Source organism: Athene noctua, chromosome 2 (assembly GCF_965140245.1).
Source record: "Athene noctua chromosome 2, bAthNoc1.hap1.1, whole genome shotgun sequence".
In the NCBI taxonomy this organism is placed as follows: Eukaryota; Metazoa; Chordata; class Aves; order Strigiformes; family Strigidae; genus Athene; species Athene noctua.
In genome coordinates this window covers 22,536,998-22,561,755 of record NC_134038.1, presented here as the reverse complement: position 1 = coordinate 22,561,755, position 24,758 = coordinate 22,536,998, and the positions used below count along the sequence as shown (strand labels likewise).

At 35.9% G+C, this 24,758-nt stretch overlaps 1 protein-coding gene across 50 annotated transcripts in view; it reads left to right on the top strand.

Moving 5' to 3' along the window:
* The window catches only part of RIMS2 (regulating synaptic membrane exocytosis 2), a 489,731-nt gene that overhangs the window by 361,279 nt on the left and 103,694 nt on the right, over positions 1-24,758 (top strand). For 26 of the 50 annotated variants that reach the window (XM_074898586.1, XM_074898573.1, XM_074898564.1 and 23 more), the window contains 2 exons: positions 9,175-9,264; positions 18,930-18,962. The exons of 7 other annotated variants lie outside the window; for them this stretch is intronic. In XM_074898586.1, the coding sequence (XP_074754687.1) occupies positions 9,175-9,264; positions 18,930-18,962 (123 nt within the window). The remainder of the gene's footprint in view (positions 1-9,174; positions 9,265-18,929; positions 18,963-24,758) is intronic. 17 more of the 50 variants (XM_074898600.1, XM_074898596.1, XM_074898599.1 and 14 more) reach the window with 3 other exon arrangements.

The following is a 24,758-nucleotide window of genomic DNA, read 5'->3' as shown; positions in this document are numbered from 1 at the left end:
AAATATTTGCGTGTTCTATAATTACGTTGTTCATCATAGTAACTGTTCCAGTTGTTAATCATCATTGTCTGTTTTTAATGTTATAAAGATTATGGGGAAAAACATCAAAACCCACCTGTTAATGGGCGAAAAGGCAAGTTGATGATACTACTAGTGAATTGTGGGTGCTTGAAGAAATTTTACTTATTTTTTGCTGCATGTTTGTGTGTTGTTTAGTTCTACTAGCTCAAAATTAGTAAAGTCATGTATGTTAAATTTGAATGTGTTGCTTCTTGTGCTTAAAATAATTATTTTCAACTATGGTTTTAAAATCTTTCTTGGACTCAAAAGCTGCAAATTTATTTTTGTTTTAAAGCTAACTGTATTACTGAAGATGTAGTTTATACCACCTAGATATGTGATCATGTTGCCTATTTAGAACTAGTGGGATAGTTTCTCTACTTTTGCTCATTTAGGAATTCCCAGTCTGCCTTGCTTTAAAAGACCAAGTACAGTTTGCAGAGATCTACAAAATTCTCTGCATCTCCCCATGTGGGGAATAGCCCTGATTACACTATTACTGGCTATTCCTAGCTTTCTCTTCCCTAGAATAATTTAGTAGAGGGAGTACAGGTATCGGGAGAGCAGGGATTCAGTTTTGCCTGTGCTAGTTCATTGTGTTGCAGGAAACACCACAATATTTTTAATGTCCTGCTTATTATCTAGTGTAGACAGACCGAATAAGGTGCCTTTGCAGAGAGGATTCAGTGTCAGCAGCCCAGCAGAGCGATGCATGTGGTCACCTACTCTAGTGGCTGTTGCAGCATAGTCCTGAGTGAGTTCAAATGCTGGGAGTCTGCTGCTGTAACTGCAATGCATGCTAATTACCAGATGATAGTTCAGTGTCACATACATTTAAGATCTAAATTCCAATCGTGATAAAGTTGGAGGCTTTTGCCACTGACTTGCCAATGTTGACAAAACAATAATCAGTCATTAAGTCAATCTAAAACTGGTTTTGTTCTCCGTTTATCTTCTATTACTTCAATAAACCCAGTATTTTATATACTTAATTATAGGGCCTGAAAGATGTACTTTGCACAATAAACTAAATACTACTAACCTGTATTTAAGATAGTTTATTTTCATATACTTACTAATTTCTCTAAGGTGTCCATTTCACTTTGTAGAAGTTTCTTCTGCAGAGCTCTTTTACTCCAAAAGAATGGCCTGTGCCTTATATTCAATTTCAAGTATTTATTACCGAAACCACTATCTCTTTCCAATCTCTTTCCATTTTTCCTTGGGTCTTTTGCATTTCTTTCATGTATTTTGTATGACACCTTTTGATCATTTGTGTTTCTGAGAAGATGCTTCAGGTAATTCTGACCTTTACTGTCTTAATTTAGGGTGCTTAAAAGATGATATAGTTACCAAAGCAAAGTTTAAAGACTTTCAGGTTATCAGTTCCCTCACTTATTAGACTGATATTACATAATTACACAACAGCTTTGTCTACTTTGTGGGAATCAGGAATGCTTTCCAGTTCTCATCTCCCAAGCTGAGAAGTGTCTGGAGCCTGTTTGTACCTTGAGTCTATACCAAGACAAGTCCCAAGTCACTGACTGCTCCCCTTTCTATGAACTCTTGTTTCTGCATGCATGGGAGTCCCACCACTCTAAGCTGTTTGGATGCCTGGAGGACTAGAATTGAAAGTAGGTTGTATTCCAGACTTGCTACACAGTTTAGACACAATCTAAAGAATTTAGGTGACTGAGGTGCAAACTAGGCAGAATAAAGGGACCCCAGTCAAAGAAGTGATGACAGATGGACCTGCTTAACTGACCTGCAGAAATGGTGTATACATACACTTTTCTGAAACACAAGCGTGTGGCTGTTATGCCAGAGGGGACTCTTATCCTGCTGGCTGACCTGAACATCTTCTTCCATCTAAGACCATTTGGGATTTCTGGAAATGGGACCTACACTTTGCCTGAACTACTAAGCATGACTGTTGTGAGTCTTGTGTGTGCTCTCTATTCCCCTGGCCCGCTGACTCTAGACTTTGCTAAGAGACTGTGACAACTTCTGAATTTTGCATGAAAAATTATACTGAATATGTTTCTGTGTGCTGTGAGAATACCTAACATATTCATATGTTATGAGTACCTGCAATAATATTATATTTTAATTAAATTCTAGATCAGGCAAAGTACGGTTTACGTAAGGTTGAGACTGTGGTAGTTGTAGGCAGACAAAATGATCAAAAATAAAAAAACCTAACGCAACAACGCAAAACATTGGAAGTACCCATAAGATGCAAATTCTCCAGACTGAAGAATGTGCATTCTGCTGAAATGCCTTATGATATAAGTGACATATATAGTTTATGAATTTAACTCTAAAACTACCAGGGAAATGTGACAGATGAAAAAGTCTAACTACTCACTTGCTGTAAATAACTTAAAATTTCACTTATTTATTCAAAATGTGAAGTGGCATCTTTCAAAACTACATCATGGTATAAAGTAGCATTTCTAAGACTGGTACTTGACAACGTGATGTAGTTTTGTCTGTTAGTCAAACATAATTTTTCTGGTTACTAATCTAACATGTTATAAGTAATGCTGAACAATAGCACAGGTGTTTTGCTGTGGACAGCAGTTGCATGTAAAAATGCATGTGAAATTTGCATGTGAATTTAAATATAAATTTGAGCAATAATAACATGTATATATTATTAATTAGTAGTAATTGATATTCTGAAGAACCTAGAGCTTTCTGAGGAAACAAATCTATGTTTTTCTGCTTTCTGTAAGCCATTTATTGTATTTTCTTTATTGGCTGGTATTAGTGCTTAAAACTACTGGCTTATTTCAGAATCATTTTTTGAACTGAACAATTTTTTAACATTTTAGAATTGTGCCATAAACTTCAATCTTAACTGCACTGAAAAAAATGTAGAACACCTGTGATTGCTTGCAGAGCTTTTCTCTGTGTGTGTGTGTGGGAGAGAGAGAGAGAGAGAGATGCATGTTAATGTAAGTATATATTACCTTTCTGCATAGAAAATATTCGAAGACTTGCTGTAAGATTTCACCTTATTCAGTAAAGAATAAAAACATCCTCGAAAAAAACCTCCTATACCAAGCTAAACCTTGCATTCTGCAGGGTGGATTGCTAGGCTGTTCACATTTCCTTGTGTGGACAGAGTGGTCACCGACATGCAGCAAATGGGAATGCAAACTGAGCAGACTGGGAGAGAGGTGCAGAGCAGAAACTTGCATTTAGCTCCATATTTATGTTGGCCATTACTTGTAATTTGCCTTATTTAACTTCATTAATCATTAGACTCTGGAGATATTTTGACTTTCTTTGTGTTGACCTTTCATATCAGTATGAGGATAGCCATACCATGTCTGACTAAAAATCCATCTAGCCCCAGTATCTGGTCCTCAGCAGACTAGAGGTGGATGCTGGGGGAAAGGAATATGAGCAGAACAAGTGTGTAGTAGTGCTTATGCAGAATACTTGATCCCCCGTCTTCTATGACTTGTGCCTCAGGAAACTACAGAAGCATCAGTGGTGTCTTTACATGGTGTCTTCATCTCCCTCATAGGCTCTCTAAACCCGTTCTCCTACCTTAAATTAGTCCTGCCAACAGAAACCTGCAGTGCTTATCCAAACAGGTGACTCAGTAGAGCTATTCTTACAATATACTTTAAATGCCTCTATTGATAATAGGCCAGCAGGCCAGCTGTACCACATTCATTTCTGACAGGTTTCAGGCATATAACCAGAAGAGGGAGCAAAACTGCCGTATTTTAAAAACATAGAAAATGATATGAAACAAACAAAAAAATCCTCCCCCTACTGCAAACAGTCCTGGAAAAAAACCTTGATAGTGGCTTAAAAATAATAGAATTACTTTGTGATATTTAAATATACTTTACTAAATATTGACATACAGCTATTTAATGTACCATTAACTGACTGTATTTTTCTTCTGACTAATCTGGTGCATTTAAGTTTTTATGGTGTTTCTTCATGTTTTACAACTCATATTTATAAAAGGAGCAACATGATACTTTCATTTTTAGCTAAAAGTAGGTTGCGACTATACTAAGCGATATTGCAACACTCTCTGTGACCTTGCTTGAGTACATCTACAATTTTTCTTTAAAATAAGCAATAGAATATTCAAATCAGTTTATTCCCCATATAGTGGTATCCACTAGTAAAGCATTTTAAAAGTAAGCTTAAAACAGAATTTATGGACTTGCAGCTAGGGAATATGATGAGAAGAGACTGCTGCTGGACTAGGCTTGTTAAGTGATTTACAGCTACAACTAATGAATGTAGCCTTGAAGTAAATTTGAAGAAAACATTTCTGGAGTAAAGGAATAACCTACAGTTCACTATCATTTTTGTTATGCTAATAATGATAATATTAAATGCAGATATGTGGCAATATTTTTTGTTGTCTACCTAATGATTTCCATTAAAATTCTTCTAATGTATTCCCACTGCAGCCCCAGGGAATGAAACCCAGGGTTGTTTGTTTTGGTTTGTTTTTTGGTTTTTTTTTTTTCAGAATGTGTTGTCAGTAAGGAAGATGAAATCAAAATGATAGATAAATAAGATATGCCAGAATTTTTATTGGAATGCTCTATTAGTTAAAACCATGGTATAAGTGATGCTTGCATAGCCATTTATGAACAAAACTTTATTAATTTTAAAATGTTATTAACGTATCCTGGCATTCATTTGTTGATTTGGCACAAATTTGGAAACTACTTTCACGTGAAGAGGGGGTTGGGTGTGGTGCGCGTGTGCATGCAGAGTTTGTCTTGCTCATAAAAGGCACAAGGGAGAGGTGCTGTCCCTGCCTTTAGACTTTCCACACTTTACCAGCATTTAGGACAATGCTCTAAGATGCAAGACCCATTTCACTTCATGGAGCAAGCATGTCTCAGATGAATGCCTTGAGCTCTAGTTTATAGAATCATTCTTTAAAATAATCTTCCAGTGTATGGAGGAGAAAATGTAAATCAGCTGTCACTGTGTCAAAAGAGGGAGCTAAAAAATGGTGTCCTGAGATTTTCTGTAGAATGTTACCTGGAGAGACAGGAGGTCTCACTCTAAATTTGTCAGAAAGACTATGTGTGGTGTTTGTTTTAAGATATTGGACGAGTCTCGTTCCTGTTACAGCAGGGTAGGGGAACATCAGGGCTGTTTTACTGAGGCATCTGGAGGTTTCTTCAATGTAGGAGCAGCAGCAGTCTGACATAAAGCCTTCAGTGCTAGCTTTGTGTCACTTGGAGCTGGCCTTGATGCCATTAGCAGCATGCTGGTGGTGCAAGGTGGGACTGGATTCATTCCAGATATAATGTAGTATGTCTCGGACAATTCGTGTATCATGACTTGAAGCCATTTGCTTTCCACTAGTAGAGGTTTGACACAACTGAGAATATTTCTCTCTGTGTGAACTCTTGAGACTGATGGCTTTTTAAATTTTATTTTCTTAGGGACTCTGTTTTGTAAATTAAAACTTGTATAACATGAATTTAGCCTTTTCTGTGTCTCTAATTCTTCTTCTTGTATTCTTAATGCATAAGTTAAAGATCTCAAGTGTCTGGTTCAAACCAGAGTTACCGAGCTTTTGACATTTTTATCACACTGTTCTAATGGCTTGTTACTGTGCAGCGTTGTGTTTAAGAAGCACTAGCCAAATCCACTTTTGACTCATTTTTACAGTAGTTGTCACTATACATTATTAAGTACATAATTCCCTCCTGAGCATTCATCTTATAAAATTAAAAATAGAAGTTCTGAGGATTTTTCATTTTCAGGAAATGATGACTAAATTAAGTATGTCCTAATGAAAAAGTTAAGACCTTATGATAACCTAATTAAAAGTCTAAAACTAGAAATGTACTGATAAAAATTGGTTCACAGAAATTTTAGGTGCTGAAAATATAAAAGCTGAGTGGATTTAATGAAAAAAGACATTCAAGTAAAAGAGAAAGTATATAAAAATGTTTCAGGCAAAGGGTGATTGTGAAAAGGGCTGTTACTGTTTCCCTGTAGTGTGGAGAAAAGAAAGGAGGGGAGGTAGTATTTGCATAAGGAAACCCCATCGTTAGCATCTGGTATTTTGCTGCATCATCTTGTACTTCTGCAGTTTGCTGCATCATTCTAGTTCAACTGCAACATTCCTGGTGCTAAATTGGCAAGTTTAGAAATACAGAAAAGCTGGAGATATGCAACTATTATTATCATATATTCTTTCAATATTTTTACTATTTTTCATATTGAATATTCTAAACAAAAATGTAAGAAATGCTGAGGTTGTACTTAACGCTAGATGTACAGGAGTGCACCACCCCCCTCTCGCAGGCAGCACAAGTATCATTCTCAGGAGGGAAAGGCACACAACCAAATGTCATCCTGACGTGCAGTGGGGAGGGCCCAACTACATAACTCAGTGTGGTGAGCAGTGCCCAGGGGGATAGATGCAACAACTGCATCTAATAAAACATCTAAAGATTGTACCTTTCATGTTGATGGGAATAGTCTGGATCAGTGCACCGGTCAAATCCTTCTAGCCCCAAAGGTGCATTAGATAACAAAAATATTCTGATTCAAAATATTCTGATTCAAAAATCTCATATTTTATATAATCTATATAAGATCTTTTTGTATAAATATAAAATATTTTTACAGCTTTCTCTATACATAAGACAAAACTGATTCTCCTTACTTACTAGTTCTGTTCCCAAACAGAAAGCTCTCATTTAACAACATATTTTCTTAGCTTTGAAGAGCATAGAGATGGAAGTGGAAGTAGAAAAGAGTGAAGAAAAGGTTAAATGTTGGAGTATATCTAATGGATATATCTATTTTTATTTCTCACTTGAAATAATAACCCTTACTAGCCAAACTCTTACAATGTTCTAGAAGTCAATGGAGCTTTTCACCTGATCTGGAGTGCCTCCAATCTGTGTATACTCAATTTAAGAGTTATACTTAGCTACTGATAAAATTAAGCAGCCATTTGAATTTAATGCTAACATGGTGTAAAAATAACTACAGCTATAGAAGGATGGTCATTGGAACCTTTTCTGAAAGTGTTTACCTGGTCATACTATTACTTTTAGTATAAACATTAAAAAGTAGCCTGTCTTGCTTTTTATAATAGGTTTTTTGTTCTTCTTTTTTCAAGTTAACACGTGGCAAAAATATTTATTCAAAAAGTTAGATTTTTATTTGATATTTATTTGATCATGCTTGTCAATTCAAGTGTTGTTATAGAAGCACTTGTAGAGTGCTCCCAAGTGGCTTAAGTATTTTCTAGATACTTACCTGTCAAAAAATTATCAGGACTTAGGAAAGCCTTTCTTTTGGCAGGGCACTTTGGTATGAAAAATTATTCTGGTGACTGAGCAGCTACAGTTTTTAGGTTCAGAACTGAATCAGGAGTTCTCAGAAACAGCTCTGACCAAGTTGGCTCTGTCTTCTAAAACTGCCGTATTATTTCATATTCTTCGAAGTATTTCTACTGTTTGACCTAAATGATTGTCTAATGTTGTTTTTTCCTAGCAGTGTCTATTCCTTAAATTCAGAGATAGTTTTACTAAGGTCATTAAATTATTTTGTGTGTTAGTTAAAAAGACACTTCTGGACTCATCCAAGAAAAAGGAAGCATAGATAGCATCAGTAAAGATTTTATTGCTAAATGTGTATTTTCATAGAGAAAAAGAATCACATTTTTGTTAGGAAGAGACATAATAAGATTTTATTTCTTTTTCTTATTTCTTATTACTTATTTCTCATTGCTAAATTTCTTATTTAGTACTTGGTACTTAAAAGTTGACCATTTCTGTTTCAGCATGCGTGTCTGTGGTGTCATGAAATCATTATATTGACAATTTAATTGATGTATTACTTGAAACCTACAACTTCATAATTTTCAAAAATCAAAGCCACCTTTTATAGGACAGCAGCCTGTCATAGAACAACAACAGCCACAGATTAGAAGGCTGCAGGATGTCTACAGATAATACTTTTACATGTTTACATTTTGAATACAAGATAACCATCAGTCTCATTTAAAAAGAAAAAAAAAAAAAGTCATAGGCTAGTAACAGTTTATGTCAATTTATTTTGAATCTATAAGATTGAAAATGTGTTCTATATCTATCGTATTCTTCTCCATCCCCGGCTATTTCTGTGACCATAGAAATGATTATATCTGTGGGCAATAGCTGTGAGGAACTTCGTGCTTTGTAAGAACAGCAAAATACGCAGATTTTTAACAGTCTAAAGCAAAAATGGAGTTCACAGTATTGAATCTGTCTAGTTAATTGGTCTAGATTTGGTTTTGGCAAGAGATACCAAAAGGTTTAAAACCTATACTATTATGCTAACCACACAGTTTAAGTGTCAGAAGATGGAGAATTAATGTGTAAACCAAAAATACCTGACAACCTCAGAAAGTCTTGCAAATCTAGAGAGTGGAGTCTCTGTAGGAGAGTATGTGTGCTCTATTCATAGCTGTTTTCTGAATGCTTAGGTCAGAAATGCCAGTTTCAGAGTATAGGATCCATAATTAGCAAGAGAGTTTTTACTGAGTAACTTTATCTGCCTAAAATAAAAATTGAATTTAAATTAAATCCCAGATTTAGAAAGTAAATCCAACCTAGTTTTGGCTTAACAATACTTTGTCAATTTAAACTAAACATACATGATTGCTGGTTCAATTTTGCTTTGTTTGTGTGTTTTTTTGAATTATAGCTTTGCAAAGACTTTTTTACCAAAATATTTTTAACTTCCTTTTAATTTACAGAAACACAAATACATTGTAAGAAGCTATAAAACATAGAGTACTAGTTTTTAAAAATGGAAGAAGTTATTGTGTAAATAACCTCCTGATTTTTTATTCCAGTTGTTAAATACCAAAGAGAGTAGAATATTTGACAAATTACATAGATACTAACTTTTGTATAGTATGTTCTGTGTTTAAGATGTTTACTAATTTTCTCTACCACAGGCCTCTAAATTAAAGAACTAATCTAAATTTTTGACATGTTAATGATAGTACATTTACTTAGATCAAGTTGTCCCAAATGATATTAGGTGTCTTACATTATAAGTTACATAATATTTCTGATTTTTTTTCTTGGTTTATGCTAGAAGTTACATGGGAGGACCAGCAGAAAAAGGTGAATGGTACAATAACTGATGACAAACCATTGCCGAAAAAGAAACACCATTCTGAGCCAGGTTTGTCAGGGTTTGGAAAACCACATGAAAGCATGAGACTATAAAAACACATTTCATGCTTTTGTAATGCGTGTGTGCTTGATGTACCTTATTTTTTTTCACTTTGGTGTGAAATTTTTAGTATGTAGAGACCATTTAGATTACATAGTTCTGTCTTAGAATAGCCAAAATAGATCTGCTTTTGTAAACAATTGTGTTAGAATGCACTTACATTAGAAGAGTGTTCTGGCACAATATTAGATATAGTCTGCTTTTTAGTTTTGAATATTGTTACGATTTATCTATGTGTGCAAACCTCAGGAATCCAAGTGTGAGTTATGCTGATTCTTATTTAGTTGACCAAACCAAGGTATCTAATGCATGTATGGTGGGAAAGTCTTCTAAAATACTTGAATCTGAAACCTTCTTGCACCGTGACACATGGCAGAACCAGTTCTGATGTAATTTTTTATATAAGCTGCATTTTATATCTCCATATGTCTGGAGTTCTCAAATATAAGAGAACTCTTCCTTCCTCTGACCTGTACATGAATGGATTTCTTCTGAAACTAAAAACTATCACAAAATTTCTTCCACCCCAAACATAAAATGCAATTGTTTGACTCTATCTTCATTCCTGCAAATGCATGACAATAAAAAGTACACCTAGTAATAATCATGATGATAATGCTTATGATAATAATAGTATTGTTCTCTCCTCTGAATCAGACAATAAAAGGTCCTGATCACATTAGTTTATGCACTTGCAAAAGGCACAGTGATATTATGGTGACAAGTACACTGTAAGAGTAGAGTAGAAAAAAAGAAAAGAGAAGAAAAGAAAAAAGGAGCGGAAAAGGGAAAGGAAAAGGAACGGAAAAGGGAATGGGAAGGGAAATATTTAGATTGTGGGTTTCGTCCTGTATTTAAATGTTGATCCACGTCTACTCAAGTGAACAGGAATTTTTCAGTTCCAAGAATACTTAAGTTCAATTTTGGGCTGCAAATCTCTCTCTATTGGCCATATTAGTTGTCTCACTCTAATAACAAGACTTTTCCCAGTCACACAAGTTAAAGTTTACAAGATTGGCCAGTTGTGCCACCTCCTGAATCTCATTTTTAGGCCCACCTACATGCTGATCATTTCCAAGTTGTTTGTTGAAGCTCAAATATTGTACAGGTGAAAGTGCAAGACTCAGAACTGAAGAAAAGCAGCAAAATCTGGATTGATTTTGTAACCTAGGAATTAGAGAACCCAGCAGCAAAAGGCCAGACCTGCAGCTGCATTTTCTCTTCCCTGACTTAGTGCATCAAAGTTACAGCATAAAACAAGTACTTCATGTAAGTCAGGATCAGAATGTACTGTATCTTTTCCAGTTGAGTGATTTAACTGTTGCATGGCAGATTCAAAATACAGTGTCTACAGATCTTCACTCATACATTTCCAGGGCAAGTTCTACAGAATAATGCCTCTGTCCAGACTTTCTCCTTACATAGTAGCTACTTAAGAACATCCATACTACTACTTAAAAATATCCATATCCCAGCTGAGGTGGGCTTGGAACTGTGGTCTAGGCAGATGGCACATTCATAGTTATTAACAATACTTGTTTAGATCCACCTTTCCCAGTTTTTAGAAATGGGATTCATATTGTGTTAGATTGTTGATCTTAGGGCATTCTGGATTGTGGAAAATGTGAAATCTTGTATTTCTAAGATGAAAGAAACAGAAGACTAGAAATCAGAAACAAATATGGGCATTAAAAAGTTGTCACTTTTGAACTCTTTTGTATATTAAGACAATATTTGTATGATTTTAATCTGTTTTTCCATCTGGAACAGTACTGCCGACCTCCAGTGCTGCAGGGAATACACAGAATTGGTTTGGAAAGCAAGTCGTGATTACCAAAGTCTAGAATAAATACAATGTTGTGTAAAAGTTGTGTTCTGTGCTGTACAGTCTTAGGTATTTCTGTGAGGGGTGATGCCTGATAAGAGTATAAATTCTGCTCTGATTTACATTATCAGTAATATCTTGCATTGTATGTTCACATGGGACAGTGGTATGTGAGACAGAAACTTCTGAGGTGGTTCTGAACACGCCGTAATGGACACCAAATAGTGAATACCTATATTCCTAGGATGCTTTTCCAAACTGATTCTCTGTCAAAAAGGCCTGTGTACCAAAGTGGCAGAAGCAGAGGAGTACCAGTGCAGCAGATCAATGCAGCTTCCAGGATTTGCATTATCTGCTATGCGTGGCACACCACTGTCCCCTATAGACGTCCCTATAGCATTACAAACACTCACTTCATTTGAAGACAGGAGCAAGGACATCTGGAAGGAGATGCCATAATGCTGTAGTCACCCCTGGATGTTGAGATATATTGTATATGTGACCATGACCTACCAATGATGTAGCTGGATGGAATCTACCTAAGAAACCTTCAAATTCCTTGAAGCTTTCCAATATGGGATTTACCCTCTGTGCAGGACTGTGCTTTCTTTCATCTGAGAATGCTTTAAATGTTCTGTTTCACAGAAAACAGCCAGGTGATACTAATACAGCTTAGTCCCTGGCTGTAGTTGGCAGTCTGCACAGGAAAGCAAAGAGGAATACAGAAATCTCATATTGCTGTTGCCCTGTTTTGATTGCCTTTTCATATATTTTCACATGGTTTTGGATTTTTATATGTGAGGCCTTAAGAGAAGTTAGAAAAGAAGTAGTCTGTGGGTAGGCACTGTTACCTGTACTGGTAGAGCCAAGGTTAGCCAAGTTACTGTTTTTCTTAAAAAGCCATTATTTTCATCTAGAATCATCACTAGTCTCTCTTGAACACATCAGGGTTATTTAAAGGGAGAAAGCACATAATTTAGGGTACCAAGACAGTGATACTAATTACTGTTTTCTGTCAACTGTTTTTGAAGGGTTCAGCCTCACTATCCAAAGTTTTGGAAGTGAATGCAGTCTAGCAAACTGTGTCTTCATCCAGAGATGATACAGGTAATGCAGAAACTACCTTCATGAAATAGCAAAGGAACCACTATAGTTTTTCCTACTTGGAAGCGGTAGGTTTGATGGTTATTATCTGGAAACCATCCTGTAATGGTTCATTATCATTGCCTGTTGAGAAGGTTGCAGTGTCATCAAATATCCAACCTTTGCCACAGACACTTTTAACATCTAAGCGACAGCTGAAGAACAGAACCATGAGAAATTGACCAAGAGGAGACAGAATAGTTGAAATGGATTTATATGTCTCAGAATGGAATGAAGTAAAAATGGAATGCCCTTGTAATTATTTGGAGGAAGGCTGTATTTCTTTAATAAAGTACTAGAGGGTTCTGCACTTTGGCTGCAACAACCCCAGCAGCACTACAGGCTTGGGGAGGAGTGGCTGGAGAGCTGCCAGTCAGAGAGGGACCTGGGGGGGTTGATTGACAGCCGGCTGAACAGGAGCCAGCAGTGTGCCCAGGGGGCCAAGAAGGCCAATGGCATCCTGGCTTGTGTCAGCAATAGCGTGGCCAGCAGGGACAGGGAAGGGATCTGACCCCTGTACTCGGCACTGGTGAGGCCGCACCTCGATTCCTGTGTTCAGTTTTGGGCCCCTCACTACAAAAAGGACATTGAATGACTCGAGCGTGTCCAGAGAAGGGCAACGGAGCTGGTGAAGGCTATGGAGCACAGGGGCTGAGGGAACTGGGGGTGTTTAGTCTGGAGAAGAGGAGGCTGAGGGGGGACCTCATCGCCCTCTACAGCTGCCTGAAAGGAGGGTGCAGAGAGCTGGGGATGAGCCTCTTTAACCAAGTAACAAGCGATAGGACAAGAGGGAATGGCCTCAAGTTGCGCCAGGGAAGAAGGTTTAGACTAGATGTCAGAAAGTATTTCTTTCCAGAATGTGTTGTTAGGGGTTGGAATGGGCTGCCCAGGGAGGTGGTGGAGTCCCCATCCCTGGAGGTGTTTAAGAGTCGGGCTGACATAGCGCTGAGGGATATGGTGTAGTTGGGAACTGTCAGTGTTAGGTCAATGGTTGGACTGGATGATCTTCAAGGTCTTTTCCAACCTAGACAATTCTGTGGTTCTGTAAAATTCTAGAGGAATCATAATGGTAGGTTAAACATACAAAGGTAATGCATGCTTACAAATGGCAAGTCTAAATATATAGACTGGTTTTCAGTTTGAAGGGAATCTTGGCTTGCTTTATGCGTGGAACATTTATGTCTCTGTCCTGGGTGGAAGTATTCCTTGACAGTACATAGACAAAGCCTTTCAGAAATTATTTTAACATGACTATAATTTGTAGTTTATCTATTTGCATGGAATCAGCTGACGTATTAAAATAGTAGCCAAAAATAATTAAAAAAAAAAAAAGTGGTGGTTATTTTAAAAGAAGTTTGTATTCAGAATTGAAAGTATGTTAGGTTGAAAATTATAAAAAGGGAGATAGGTTCAGAAGTGGGGAAGGAATGAGTCTGGAAAAGGCAAAGTAATGACAGGACACACACGAACACACAGGAGAACATAATAATACTTCATATAAAGGACATAATGAGCATTAGATAAATCAAAAATTATGGTTAAAGAAAGCAGCTGGTATAAAACTACCAGCTTGTGAAAAGGAGAGGAGCAGAATGGAGTCATGGACTTGTTCATAATTGCTGAAGAGGAGAAGTGACTGAGCAGTAGAACAGTTTTCAAAAGAAATGGATTGAGAAAGGGAAGAAGAAAAAGTTCATGGCCCTGATGCAAGTTTCAGTGTGCTGTGGAAAGCCTCAGGAAGAAGGTACAGAAAAGGATCTTTTGAGAATGCTGTGGAATCTGAAAATCAGTGAGGTGGATAAAATTTACAAAAAGAGCTGCATGTTGAATCTATGAGGATCTTTTAACCTATGACAAGTGAGAAGTAGTGTAGGTTGAATATGTCATGACTGGTTTTTTGAAAGAAATGACTGTTTGCCCACTTTCCAAGGACTCTTGAAATAAATAAATGATGTATTTAAAACAGAAATAGCTCTCATGTATTTGCTTATTTTAAATTTTTCTTTCATTTTTTTTTTCTATACCACTTTGAAAGACAACATGCCTAGTCTGCACCAAAGTAACAAATAATTTGATTCAAGAGAGAAGAGGGGACTCTGTGGTTGGGAATTGCAGTCCCAGTGTGAGTAGGCAGAGATGTAGTCAAGCATTGCACTTCAGTGTCCTAGCCAAATTGCATTAATTCGAGGTATAATTGTAATTTACGGTTGATCACAAATAGTGATGTTGCCTGAAAAAATCTAACAAACCACACACCTTTTTGTATATATCCTTTTACTGCTTTTCTGTGTTTTGAAAACTATCCCTGCAGTCTTAGCTATGTGATCTCCTGGACAGCCTGATTCTGTAGGTGATGAAACTTCTTGACATCAGTAGGATGAGGATAGATTTAGAATAGGGACATATCTGATGTAGGATAGCTCATCTATCCTTTATTGACAGTAGAGGATGTATCTATGCTGTTTGGTATCTTTTCTGAAGTAGTATTGATGTTTGGCTGCCTAAATCACCTAACTAATTAGTGAGGTTTATTTTCAGGATTTATGATATTTCAAATCCAATGTGTAGCTAGTGCTTTTGTATTTGGATTTGTTACTGTTTTGTCTGTTTCCCCTTACAATGTGAACTTTACTCAGAGAAACAAAATCATAAAAGCTCTCTCTCTGCACTCCTCATTTAGCTTATCTCTTGAGACTTATGAAAAAGTAATGCACTCTACATGGCTTTGTTTGATTTATAGAGTTCATGCTACTGAGAATATTTAAGATTTCTTTTTGTATGTTGTTTTCTACCTTCTCTATTATCATTACATTTGGGTAGAAATAACCCACATTTTTTATATTCTTACTGGTTTTACCTAGTGTATATTATATATATTATATTATGTAATTGCAAAATTAAATGTATTGCTTCTGTCTTCCCTGTATTTTCTTTATCCTAGTTATACCTCTGCTTATATTTTTGAGGAAAAATATCAGCATCTATCCAGTATACAGCTGTGATTTTGTGTGTATGCATTTACACGTTAAGATAAAGAACTCATCTTTAACTAGTAGTGAATTACCTCATTAAAAAAAAAAACAAACCCAAAAACAGAAGTGTGGAGTAGGCTCTGTATCTAAGGGAAGGGTAACTGGAAAATGTGGCTCAACGCTATTAAAGAAGATCAAGGAAAACCTTTTATTTACACCTCAATGTAGTCAAATAGGTTTTCACTCTAAATCTTTTAACATATATTTCTGCTCTTAACTATTCTGCTATCTACTCTTTTTCTTTTATCTGTATCCTTAGCATTCCAGAGTTTGAATGGTGTCAGAGAACACATTTTCTGAGAGTTAGATTCATTATGGCATTCTTCAGGTCTAATCACATCCAGACTAATGACATATCTATGGAACATACAGACTCCAGGGAACTTTTCTATCTTAGTCTCCTTCTGTTTTAAGATTATGTCCATTTGTCTGTGCTTCACACATCTTGTTTTGTGGAGTGTCCAGAAATGGGGCTTTCCAAATCTGAGTCACAGAAATTTCTAAGACCATGTATGCCATGAAAGACCTTTGTTTTTAAGGAGAAAACTGAAATTAAGAAAAGCCTTGAGGGAAAAAAAAAAAAAAAGAAAAAAGAAAAAAGAGAGTAATTAACTTATATCCTTTTGTCCTATGCTGCTTTCAGTATTTTAGATGGGCATGTTTGCTGTGTAAGGTTTCAAGCACGTTTTCTTTGAACACTAAGTTCCTAAAAGCTTCTCTTTAATAAGTGACAGTACTTACAATGGAAAGTTCTGTATTAAAGCGTGATAAAATAGATGGTACTTATTTTGTTTTAATCGGCCTTGTAATACAATACCTCGTTTTCATTTACTATATAAGTTTATTCATTGGGAGTCTCATTTGTTTCTAAATCTGTGTATAATATCCTTATAGATACCACTTTCATACATCAAGATGAACAATTGATCCAAATAAATGCTAGTTCCACAACAAAGCAATAACTATGCAAATGAACAGTGCCTATTGACATGATGTAAATTTAATAGAATTTTATTCCATGATTTTGTTCTCAGATTTGAATGTATTTCTACCAACAAAGATCTATTTTAGTGGATTGCAAGCTACAGAACCACAGAATTTTCAGTCTATTGATTGGGACTTACGGCATGGCTTCTTAATCAGGAGGAGGTTGATTCACATAAGTGCTATTGTGTCTAAATTAATCATTCTGTTAGTACTTCCTTCTTATCGTCAACTGAAAGAACTTGGTGCATTGCCATGAAACAATTTCTACTAATTCATTAATATGTGCAACAATTATTACAAAAATATTATATGCCATTTATCTCAAGAGATTAAATATCAGCTGAACAGGTATCCACAGTGAGAAGATACCTATTATATTTTATTTTCCTCTCTGGCTTCTATTAGAATTATTCTTCTAATATATTTGATCAGTAAAAAAATAACACTGAAGAATATTTGTAATGAAAAGTTATTTTGTTTGCCACTGATACGCAAATATTTTTTTCATTACAAATACTTTGCATGAGGACTTTTTTAAAAATGCAATTTTTAAGAAGTATTGGTACATCTGACTGAAATGCAGCCAAATACTGGTCATTTGGTTCTAAAATCTTTAAAGGGAGCTTCTCTGGTATTCTGTCATGTCCATGCTAAGCCTCACTGACACTACTAGAATGACTTGCATTACCATACCAAGCATATTCCTAGTTTGGAAATAACGTGGTTCCATCTTTTGAAAATTTCTTTAGAAGAATTTATCTTAATGCAGTATATGTCTTAAAGCTATGCGTTCTTATGGCTATCAAAAGTAATAAATGAAGTATAAGGGGGTCATGATAGAGACTTTCTAATAACTGATTTTGACATAGTAGGAGTGCTTGCTTCAGGGCTATAGATATGTAATAGAAAATATTTTCAAAAAATTTTAAGTACTTTTGCTGGGTTTTGGTGGTGATAATAATGAAATATTTATTTAACAGTTATAGGAATTATAACTACAGTATATTAATACAAGCTGTAATAGACCAGGGGGAAGTAGATCTTTGTATTTGCTTATTTGTATTTTGTCCTATCGATTCATTGTACACACCCAGATAAAAAAATATTTATACACCAGTACTTCTTTTTAACATGTGAATGCATAGCATCCTTTGTCAAAACTGGCAGCTGCTATGCTTTCATGTTACGTCTCATATATAACACTTATATGTGTTCATGTTGTAAGCAAATTTAATTGCCTAAAAATGCATTCTAAATATACATGTTAAAAGCTGCTTGTGTTTACAACAAAATTTTGGTACAGTCTTGGCATTTGATAGTAGATGAAAGTTATAACCTGCCAGCTATAGAATAAAATAGTTTACTATAGAGCATAGTGGTTATGAAATAAAATTTAGGGTTGTCTTCCATTTAATTTTGTTAATTTATATTGTATATTCTAATTTTGCATATTGACTGTAAAAAGTGGTAAAATTATAGCATATTTTGTGGTGTATGAACTTTTCTGGAATTCTTAATCTAACATCTGCAGTGTTAGTGAATTATGAGTGATGTTTTGTGACTCATTAACGAACTGCAAGTTGAAACTAGGTCAGGCCTTAGAGAGAGAGAGATTCTTTTTTTTTTTTTTTTTAAATTTCTGATGATTTTTGGAAGAATGCATTTGTTTTGCTAGTGATGATAGCTTCACAGTACTTTGTAAATATTTTTCAAGATGATTCCTACCATTCTTTTGTATAAATAGATTTTCAGTACTGAGAATGACACTGTCCCTCAGATGTTCTCCATGTCTGAAGTGGCAGTGTTTTTGAATGTGAAGTAATAAAGTAAGTAATGAGCTAGTTCCTTTGGCATTTAACTTGCATGCATTTTCAGTAACATAGACTTCTGTGAGATGAGAGTAACATTTGTTTCTGAAAAAGTATCTTCTGAATTGACCATGAGAGTTAATAGCTATACATTATCTTTTCTCACGTTCTGTGTTTTGGTCTTGAAATATTGCCTTTGGGTGAGTGTTATAATAATACAATCCTTTCCAGAGTGTGTTATGTGGATTCTGAAATTCCCGAGCTTTTATATCCTTTTGAAAAAAATCTGTTTTCCCCTTTGGATATGTGAAGTTTGGTTCAGCATAAATTACAACAGTTTAATAATCGAAAAATCTAATGAGAGACTTCCCATTGGTGATGTTAAACTGAATGTTCAATACTTAAAAGAGAAAAATAATACTTGTGTTCAAGTAGATATCGTTCCAAAAAGTTGAACAGTCATGAACAAAAGTGTTTATGCTAGTTAACGTACCTTTTACTATCCAACTTTTTCTTCAGCTTCATTGCAAGGATTGACTTTGCTGTCAGTTATAACTTCTATTATTTTCTCAGCTCTTATACTAACCCTGTCTTTGCTGTTCTTTTTCAACAACAGTAGTTTAACCTCTTCTTCCTCAGCTTTCTTTTTCCTTCTGGTGTCTCTGTTATTTTTTTCCCCATTTACTAACTCTGCTCTGCAGACTTCTCTCTAAACCAATTTTTGGCCCTTTCTCTCAGTGTCAGTTTTAACCTTCTGAATACATCCTCTCACGCCCATCTCCTTTGTCTATGTCTGTACATTACACGATGTGATCACAGAAGAAGCGGAATCATCAAGGAGAAGAAACTCAGGTCTGTCTCTTCTACTGCTTTTCTCTGTGTTATTTTTTTCATTTTACTTTTTCTATAGATTTTATCACAGCTCACCTCACATACTTTTCACCCTCTTTCCCCTCAATATATTTAAATATTGGCAAACTGTAAGAATTTAAGTTTAAGATACTTATGTAATTTTTATTACCTATAAACTAGGTACTAAAAAAAGTGTTAAAAGGTAACAACACATGTACTATACTTTAAGATTAAACTGATTTGATTTCTGTCATGTCAGTTCTTATTTCCCATCTCCATTATCTGTCAATTAGCCTTTAAGGTTCCAACTAGCACATGAAAACAATCTATAATTTTTTTTTTATCTTTGCATTTGAAAACTGCTACAAAAATTCTAGAAATTCTGATAGAACTAGTTATTTTTCACCCTGTGGAGGACATAATTTGAGAACTGAATAATTTTAGTATGTTAAATGTCATACACTGGAATTTCAAACTTAGCTTCATTGACTAAAAAATATTTTGATTCAAAATAGAGTTGTTAGTGATCAGAAGCTATTATCTCATGCCAAAAAGTGTAAAATGTAAGGTTATGATAACAAGCGAGAGCAAGAGGTCAAAACATTGAAGGAACTCTAATTTAGATATATTGTTTATGGCTTTTCCTTCATATTGTGCATTACCTGTGGTTTCATCTTTCATATTGAAATTTAATCTGACATTTTATTGAATTTTTCATGTACTTTATATGACTGGCAGAGAACTAATGTCTAATTTCAAGGCATCCTAGCTCTGAAAATGCCATTGTTGTTCACACTTCCATGCTTTTTCAGTTGTGGTATGTCAGAACAGCAATGAAATTCCTCATATTTAAGTTAATTAAATTCAACTATAAACTCTAAATTTTACAATTATTGCGTCAAAGTTCTAATTAATTTCCTGTTCATCTGCTATTATCCTAACAAATTAGAGAAGCCACTTGGATGCCATTTAGTTTCTAAAATCTGAAGCAGTTTTTAGGTAAGTTAACTGTTCCATTAAACTTAGGTGGTATTTAGTCAAACATTTTTGTCTTTCTCTACTATGGCTGGCTCCTTCAGAACTCAGTTTTACCTTTGATACTACTCTTGTTCTAATCAGAGTTAGAGACTATCTTTACATATTCTTGCAGATGTTGCTGTGGTTTTCATTTTAAACAAATCTCAAATCACTTAAATTACGTGAGCAAAAATGTTGAGTATGGATAGAGAAGAAAACTGGTAGTGTGGTATGAATTCCATCTTCTTTAAGGCACCACTATTAGAAATTAATAAATTATGCTGTAGAAAGAACGAGTTTACTTACCTTGTGCTTATGATTCATTCCCAATTCTCGTGCAGTGGTTCTGAATCTCTTTCATTACAAAAATGGAATTAGAAGATTGAATGACCTGTCTCTTATCTGTTCATAATAAAAGGAAAGGAAAGGTGTGGACCTTTTTATTCAAGAACCTTCTTCTGAGTTATTGATTGAATCAATATATTGAATAAAAATATTGAATCAGCCCGTCTGATTCTTGGGATTGGAAGAAATTGGACCTTAAAATGTTATCTAGTGCCTCAGAAGAACACATATTTTCATCACCTATGTTTCTTGAACGTATGTGAGAAGACAGTACCTGTGTATTATTAACTTTTTTGGACTTCCCAATTCAGATGCACTTTTGCAAAACACTGTTTAGCTCACCAACAGTGTTAAGTAAATATATTAGGCACTGATAAATTTAACTGTCTAGCACAGAAATGCAAAAGCATGATCATCAGTGCAGTTGCAAAAGTTATTATTACTGCCCTTAAACTCAGGAGCAATTAGTTTATTTTGTGCAGAGTAACATATTCAGGTGTACATTTGAAATGGGTACTCTTCCTTGTTTTACCTCAATGACAAAATAGCTTACACATTTCAGTAGAAGGCACTTTGAGCAGCTGTGCAAGGTGACATTTCAAAGGCATACTTTTAGAAGAAGATGTTTTCCCATTGTTTTAGAATTTGCTTCAAAAGTGTGGAACTGGGATTATCAATTTACAGGTTTCATTAGGAAATGGTTTTCACAGTATTTAACATGCTACCAAACATTCACATGAATTAAAGGATTAGCTGTTTATTTTAGGTGTTATTAGACCAAGAGATGTTGTGAAAACTAAATATCTGAATATTGTATCAAAAGAAAAGCATTGCCATTTCCTCTCTCTGGATATTATAATCTTTAGTTGCAAAAATGAGAAAATGTTATTCCTTGAAAAATAGATAGGCTTTTTTTCTTGAAAAGTCCTGTGAGAGTGTATGCAAAGCTTATCCTATTTCGAGCACAAAACCAAGTTCAGAAAACTAACAACCAATAATATTTTTATGTAAATTTTGTTATCTGACAGCAATACAGCTTGATAACATCCTTAATGACTAAACTCTCTTTTCCTTGGGTGAAGGAGGAGCTTTGCAATGAAGTTTTCACAATTTGTTTCTAAAATCATATTTTGGAAATAATTTAATAATTTAAATAATTTAAGAAGGGATCGAGTAGTGATGGCCAGTCATTGCTGCTTTTTAAGGAGGTGGATAGAAATTAGGAGATGGAGTAGTGGGGACAGCTCCATTTCTAAAGGGCCATGAATGGCAGGGAAATAGAGATTCCAGTTATTTTCTGCCACATCTGGAGCAAAACTCTCATGTTAAGAGCACATGAAGGATTGATTAGAGGTTTTGCTAACTTTGAAAATTAAATTCAAATAGACAAGGACTGAAATATGTTTTGTTCTGTGCTGTATAATTTTTATGGAAAATTATGTTTCTTTGTAATAATATGATTGCTGGGGATGAAGCCTACAAAAACTAAAAAGCCCTATTAAAGATGGGTGACGAAATTCAAAGAGCTCATAGCCCTGGACAGTGGAGGGCCAAACAGTAGAAGGGTCTGGCAAATAAACTGTTAAAATAAGGGCAAAAAATTGGTATGATTGAGAGAGTTTAAGAGATCAACTGCAGTAGAAGACAAGGAGCACAGTTCTTTGGATTTGTTCTTATATTACAGTATCATGAGAGGTTTTTCAAGCCTTTCAAGAGTGAACCTACTGTGATATACTTACCCTTTATAAACAGAACATGACACCCCTCTATATCTGAGTTATTGTTATAGTCACTATTCAGTGACACACTTTCCTGTCAAGACCAGGATGGTGCTTTGTTTTATTTTCCGTCTTTCTTACATTGAAAAGAAATTTCTGGATGGAGTTTGTAACATTTTAACACAAATGTGATTAAATGACTTATGCATCTCTGAAGACTTCTGTGATATTCAGTTTGACAGGCATGTTTAAAATCTGATGCCTTAGACTGTGACTGAAACATTAGAGTCTAAATCTGTATTTCATTAACAAAACCCAAAAAGATAGGTAAACTTCAAATTCAGTTTAAAGGTACTTAACATACTACTAGATGTAACATATCGGATGTCTGGGAGGCTCTTCGTCCTTATATTTAATTTTTATTAGAATTAAAACCAGAAATCAAAGGCCTCAAAATCCAACTCCAAAAATAGCCATATGTACTGAACCATGTAAATAAAGGCTGATCTTCAGTCTGCTGAAGGAAAAATAGTAAATATATCATATTATGTAATTAAAAATGAGAGCATAATTGTGCAAAAGACAGAATAGAATCATATATATATATATATATATATATTATCAGTAAAGGTTTGCTAGTTAAATTTGTAATTCTCCTGAGTCTTACATGCAGGTGCATACATCACTGTTGGTTTTTGTGTTCTTTGGTTAATCTTTAAATCTTTGACCATATTTCTGGTTATTGAGATGCTAATGAAGATGTATTGCATTCTTAGGATGGCTGAAGAATCTCTATTAAGAGCTGTTTGTTTTTCTGGAAGCAGAGGCATAGTTATCACCAAGTGTTTGTGCTTGTGTTTTAAACTAGTTGTATCAGAATCTGAAACATTCTGTGGTTATACTGTGGAGTATACCAGTGGTGGGAACCCTGAGGAGCTTGCATACTTGGCAAACAGGATGTTGAAGAGCTTAACAATAAGACTGTGCTCTGGTTTTCATGAAGACAATGGAGAGTTTATAGCATGGCTGGTCTGAATGGATCTTTCTGAGTACAGAATGAACCCTGACCTCACTGACCCCTCAGATATTTTTCTTTTACATTTTCAAATTCCTATTGCATATCATTCATGTAGGGAGGATGTGCCAGAATTCTTTGGAGAAGGGAAATGGGACTTTTTGTCTAATATTCATCTTAACATCTTTACGGATTATCTAGATGAGAAGGTCAAATGCACCCTCAGTAAGTTTGCAGATGACACCAAGTTGGGTGGGAGTGTTGATCTGCTCGAAGGTAGGGAGGCTCTGCAGAGAGACCTGGACAGGCTGGAGCCATGGGCTGAGGCCAACTGGAGGAGTTTCAATAAGGGCAAATGCCAGGGGCTGCCCTTGGGCCACAACAACCCCCAGCAGCGCTACAGGCTTGGGGAGGAGTGGCTGGAGAGCTGCCAGTCAGAGAGGGACCTGGGGGTGTTGATTGACAGCCGGCTGAACAGGAGCCAGCAGTGTGCCCAGGGGGCCAAGAAGGCCAATGGCATCCTGGCTTGTGTCAGCAATAGCGTGGCCAGCAGGGACAGGGAAGGGATCTGACCCCTGTACTCGGCACTGGTGAGGCCGCACCTCAATTCCTGTGTTCAGTTTTGGGCCCCTCACTACAAAAAGGACATTGAATGACTCGAGCGTGTCCAGAGAAGGGCCACGAAGCTGGTGCAGGGTCTGGAGCACAGGTCGTACGGGGAGCGGCTGAGGGAACTGGGGGTGTTTAGTCTGGAGCAGAGGAGGCTGAGGGGAGACCTCATCGCCCTCTACAGCTGCCTGAGAGGAGGGTGCAGAGAGCTGGGGATGGGTCTCTTTAACCAAGTAACAAGCAATAGGACAAAAGGGAATGGCTTCAAGTTGTGCCAGGGAAGGTTTAGACTAGATGTCAGAAAGTATTTCTTTCCAGAATGTGTTGTTAGGCGTTGGTATGGGCTGCCCAGGGCAGTGGTGGAGTCCCCATCCCTGGAGGTGTTTAAGAGTCGGGTCGACATAGCGCTGAGGGATATGGTGTAGTTGGGAACTGTCAGTGTGAGGTTAATGGTTGGACTGGATGGTCTTCAAGGTTCTTTCTAACCTAATTGATTCTGTGATTCTTTCCTTCTTCCTTTCTCCATGTAGGTGCTCAGTATTTTTCAAAAGCCAACAAAATGTATGTACACCTTTGTATGAGGCAGCAAGGACAAACAGCAGAGTACCCTGCAAAAGTCACTTTGCAATCACTTTGGAAAAGTATCCACATGCAATTAAAAAAAAAAAAAAAAAGCTGATCATATCCCTAATCATTACTTCAATAAACATACAAAATAGAGCTTCCTAGCTTCAAAAGACCTTTGTCCTTTACCAGTTGCACTGTTATATCCCTAGTGATGAAGACTTGAGCTGACCCCGTCAATTTATGAAACTGTGATTCTAGAGATTCTTTAACTTTCTAGCTCACCACACCATCTTCTTAATTTCTTTTACTAAGTAGTGCCATTTTATTCTGAAATAATCCAAAGTAACATTGTTAACATGGTTTAAAGCATTGTGATAAAAATTAGTTTAACTGATGAGAAATGTCCCCTGGGTTTCAGTCTTTGTTTAGTGTGTCAAGTTTGAAGCCAAGAAGAAAAAAAACCGCAACAAAACCATCAAGCAATTCTCAAATAGAAAACAGGAATGCAAAGCCATGCTCCCCCAC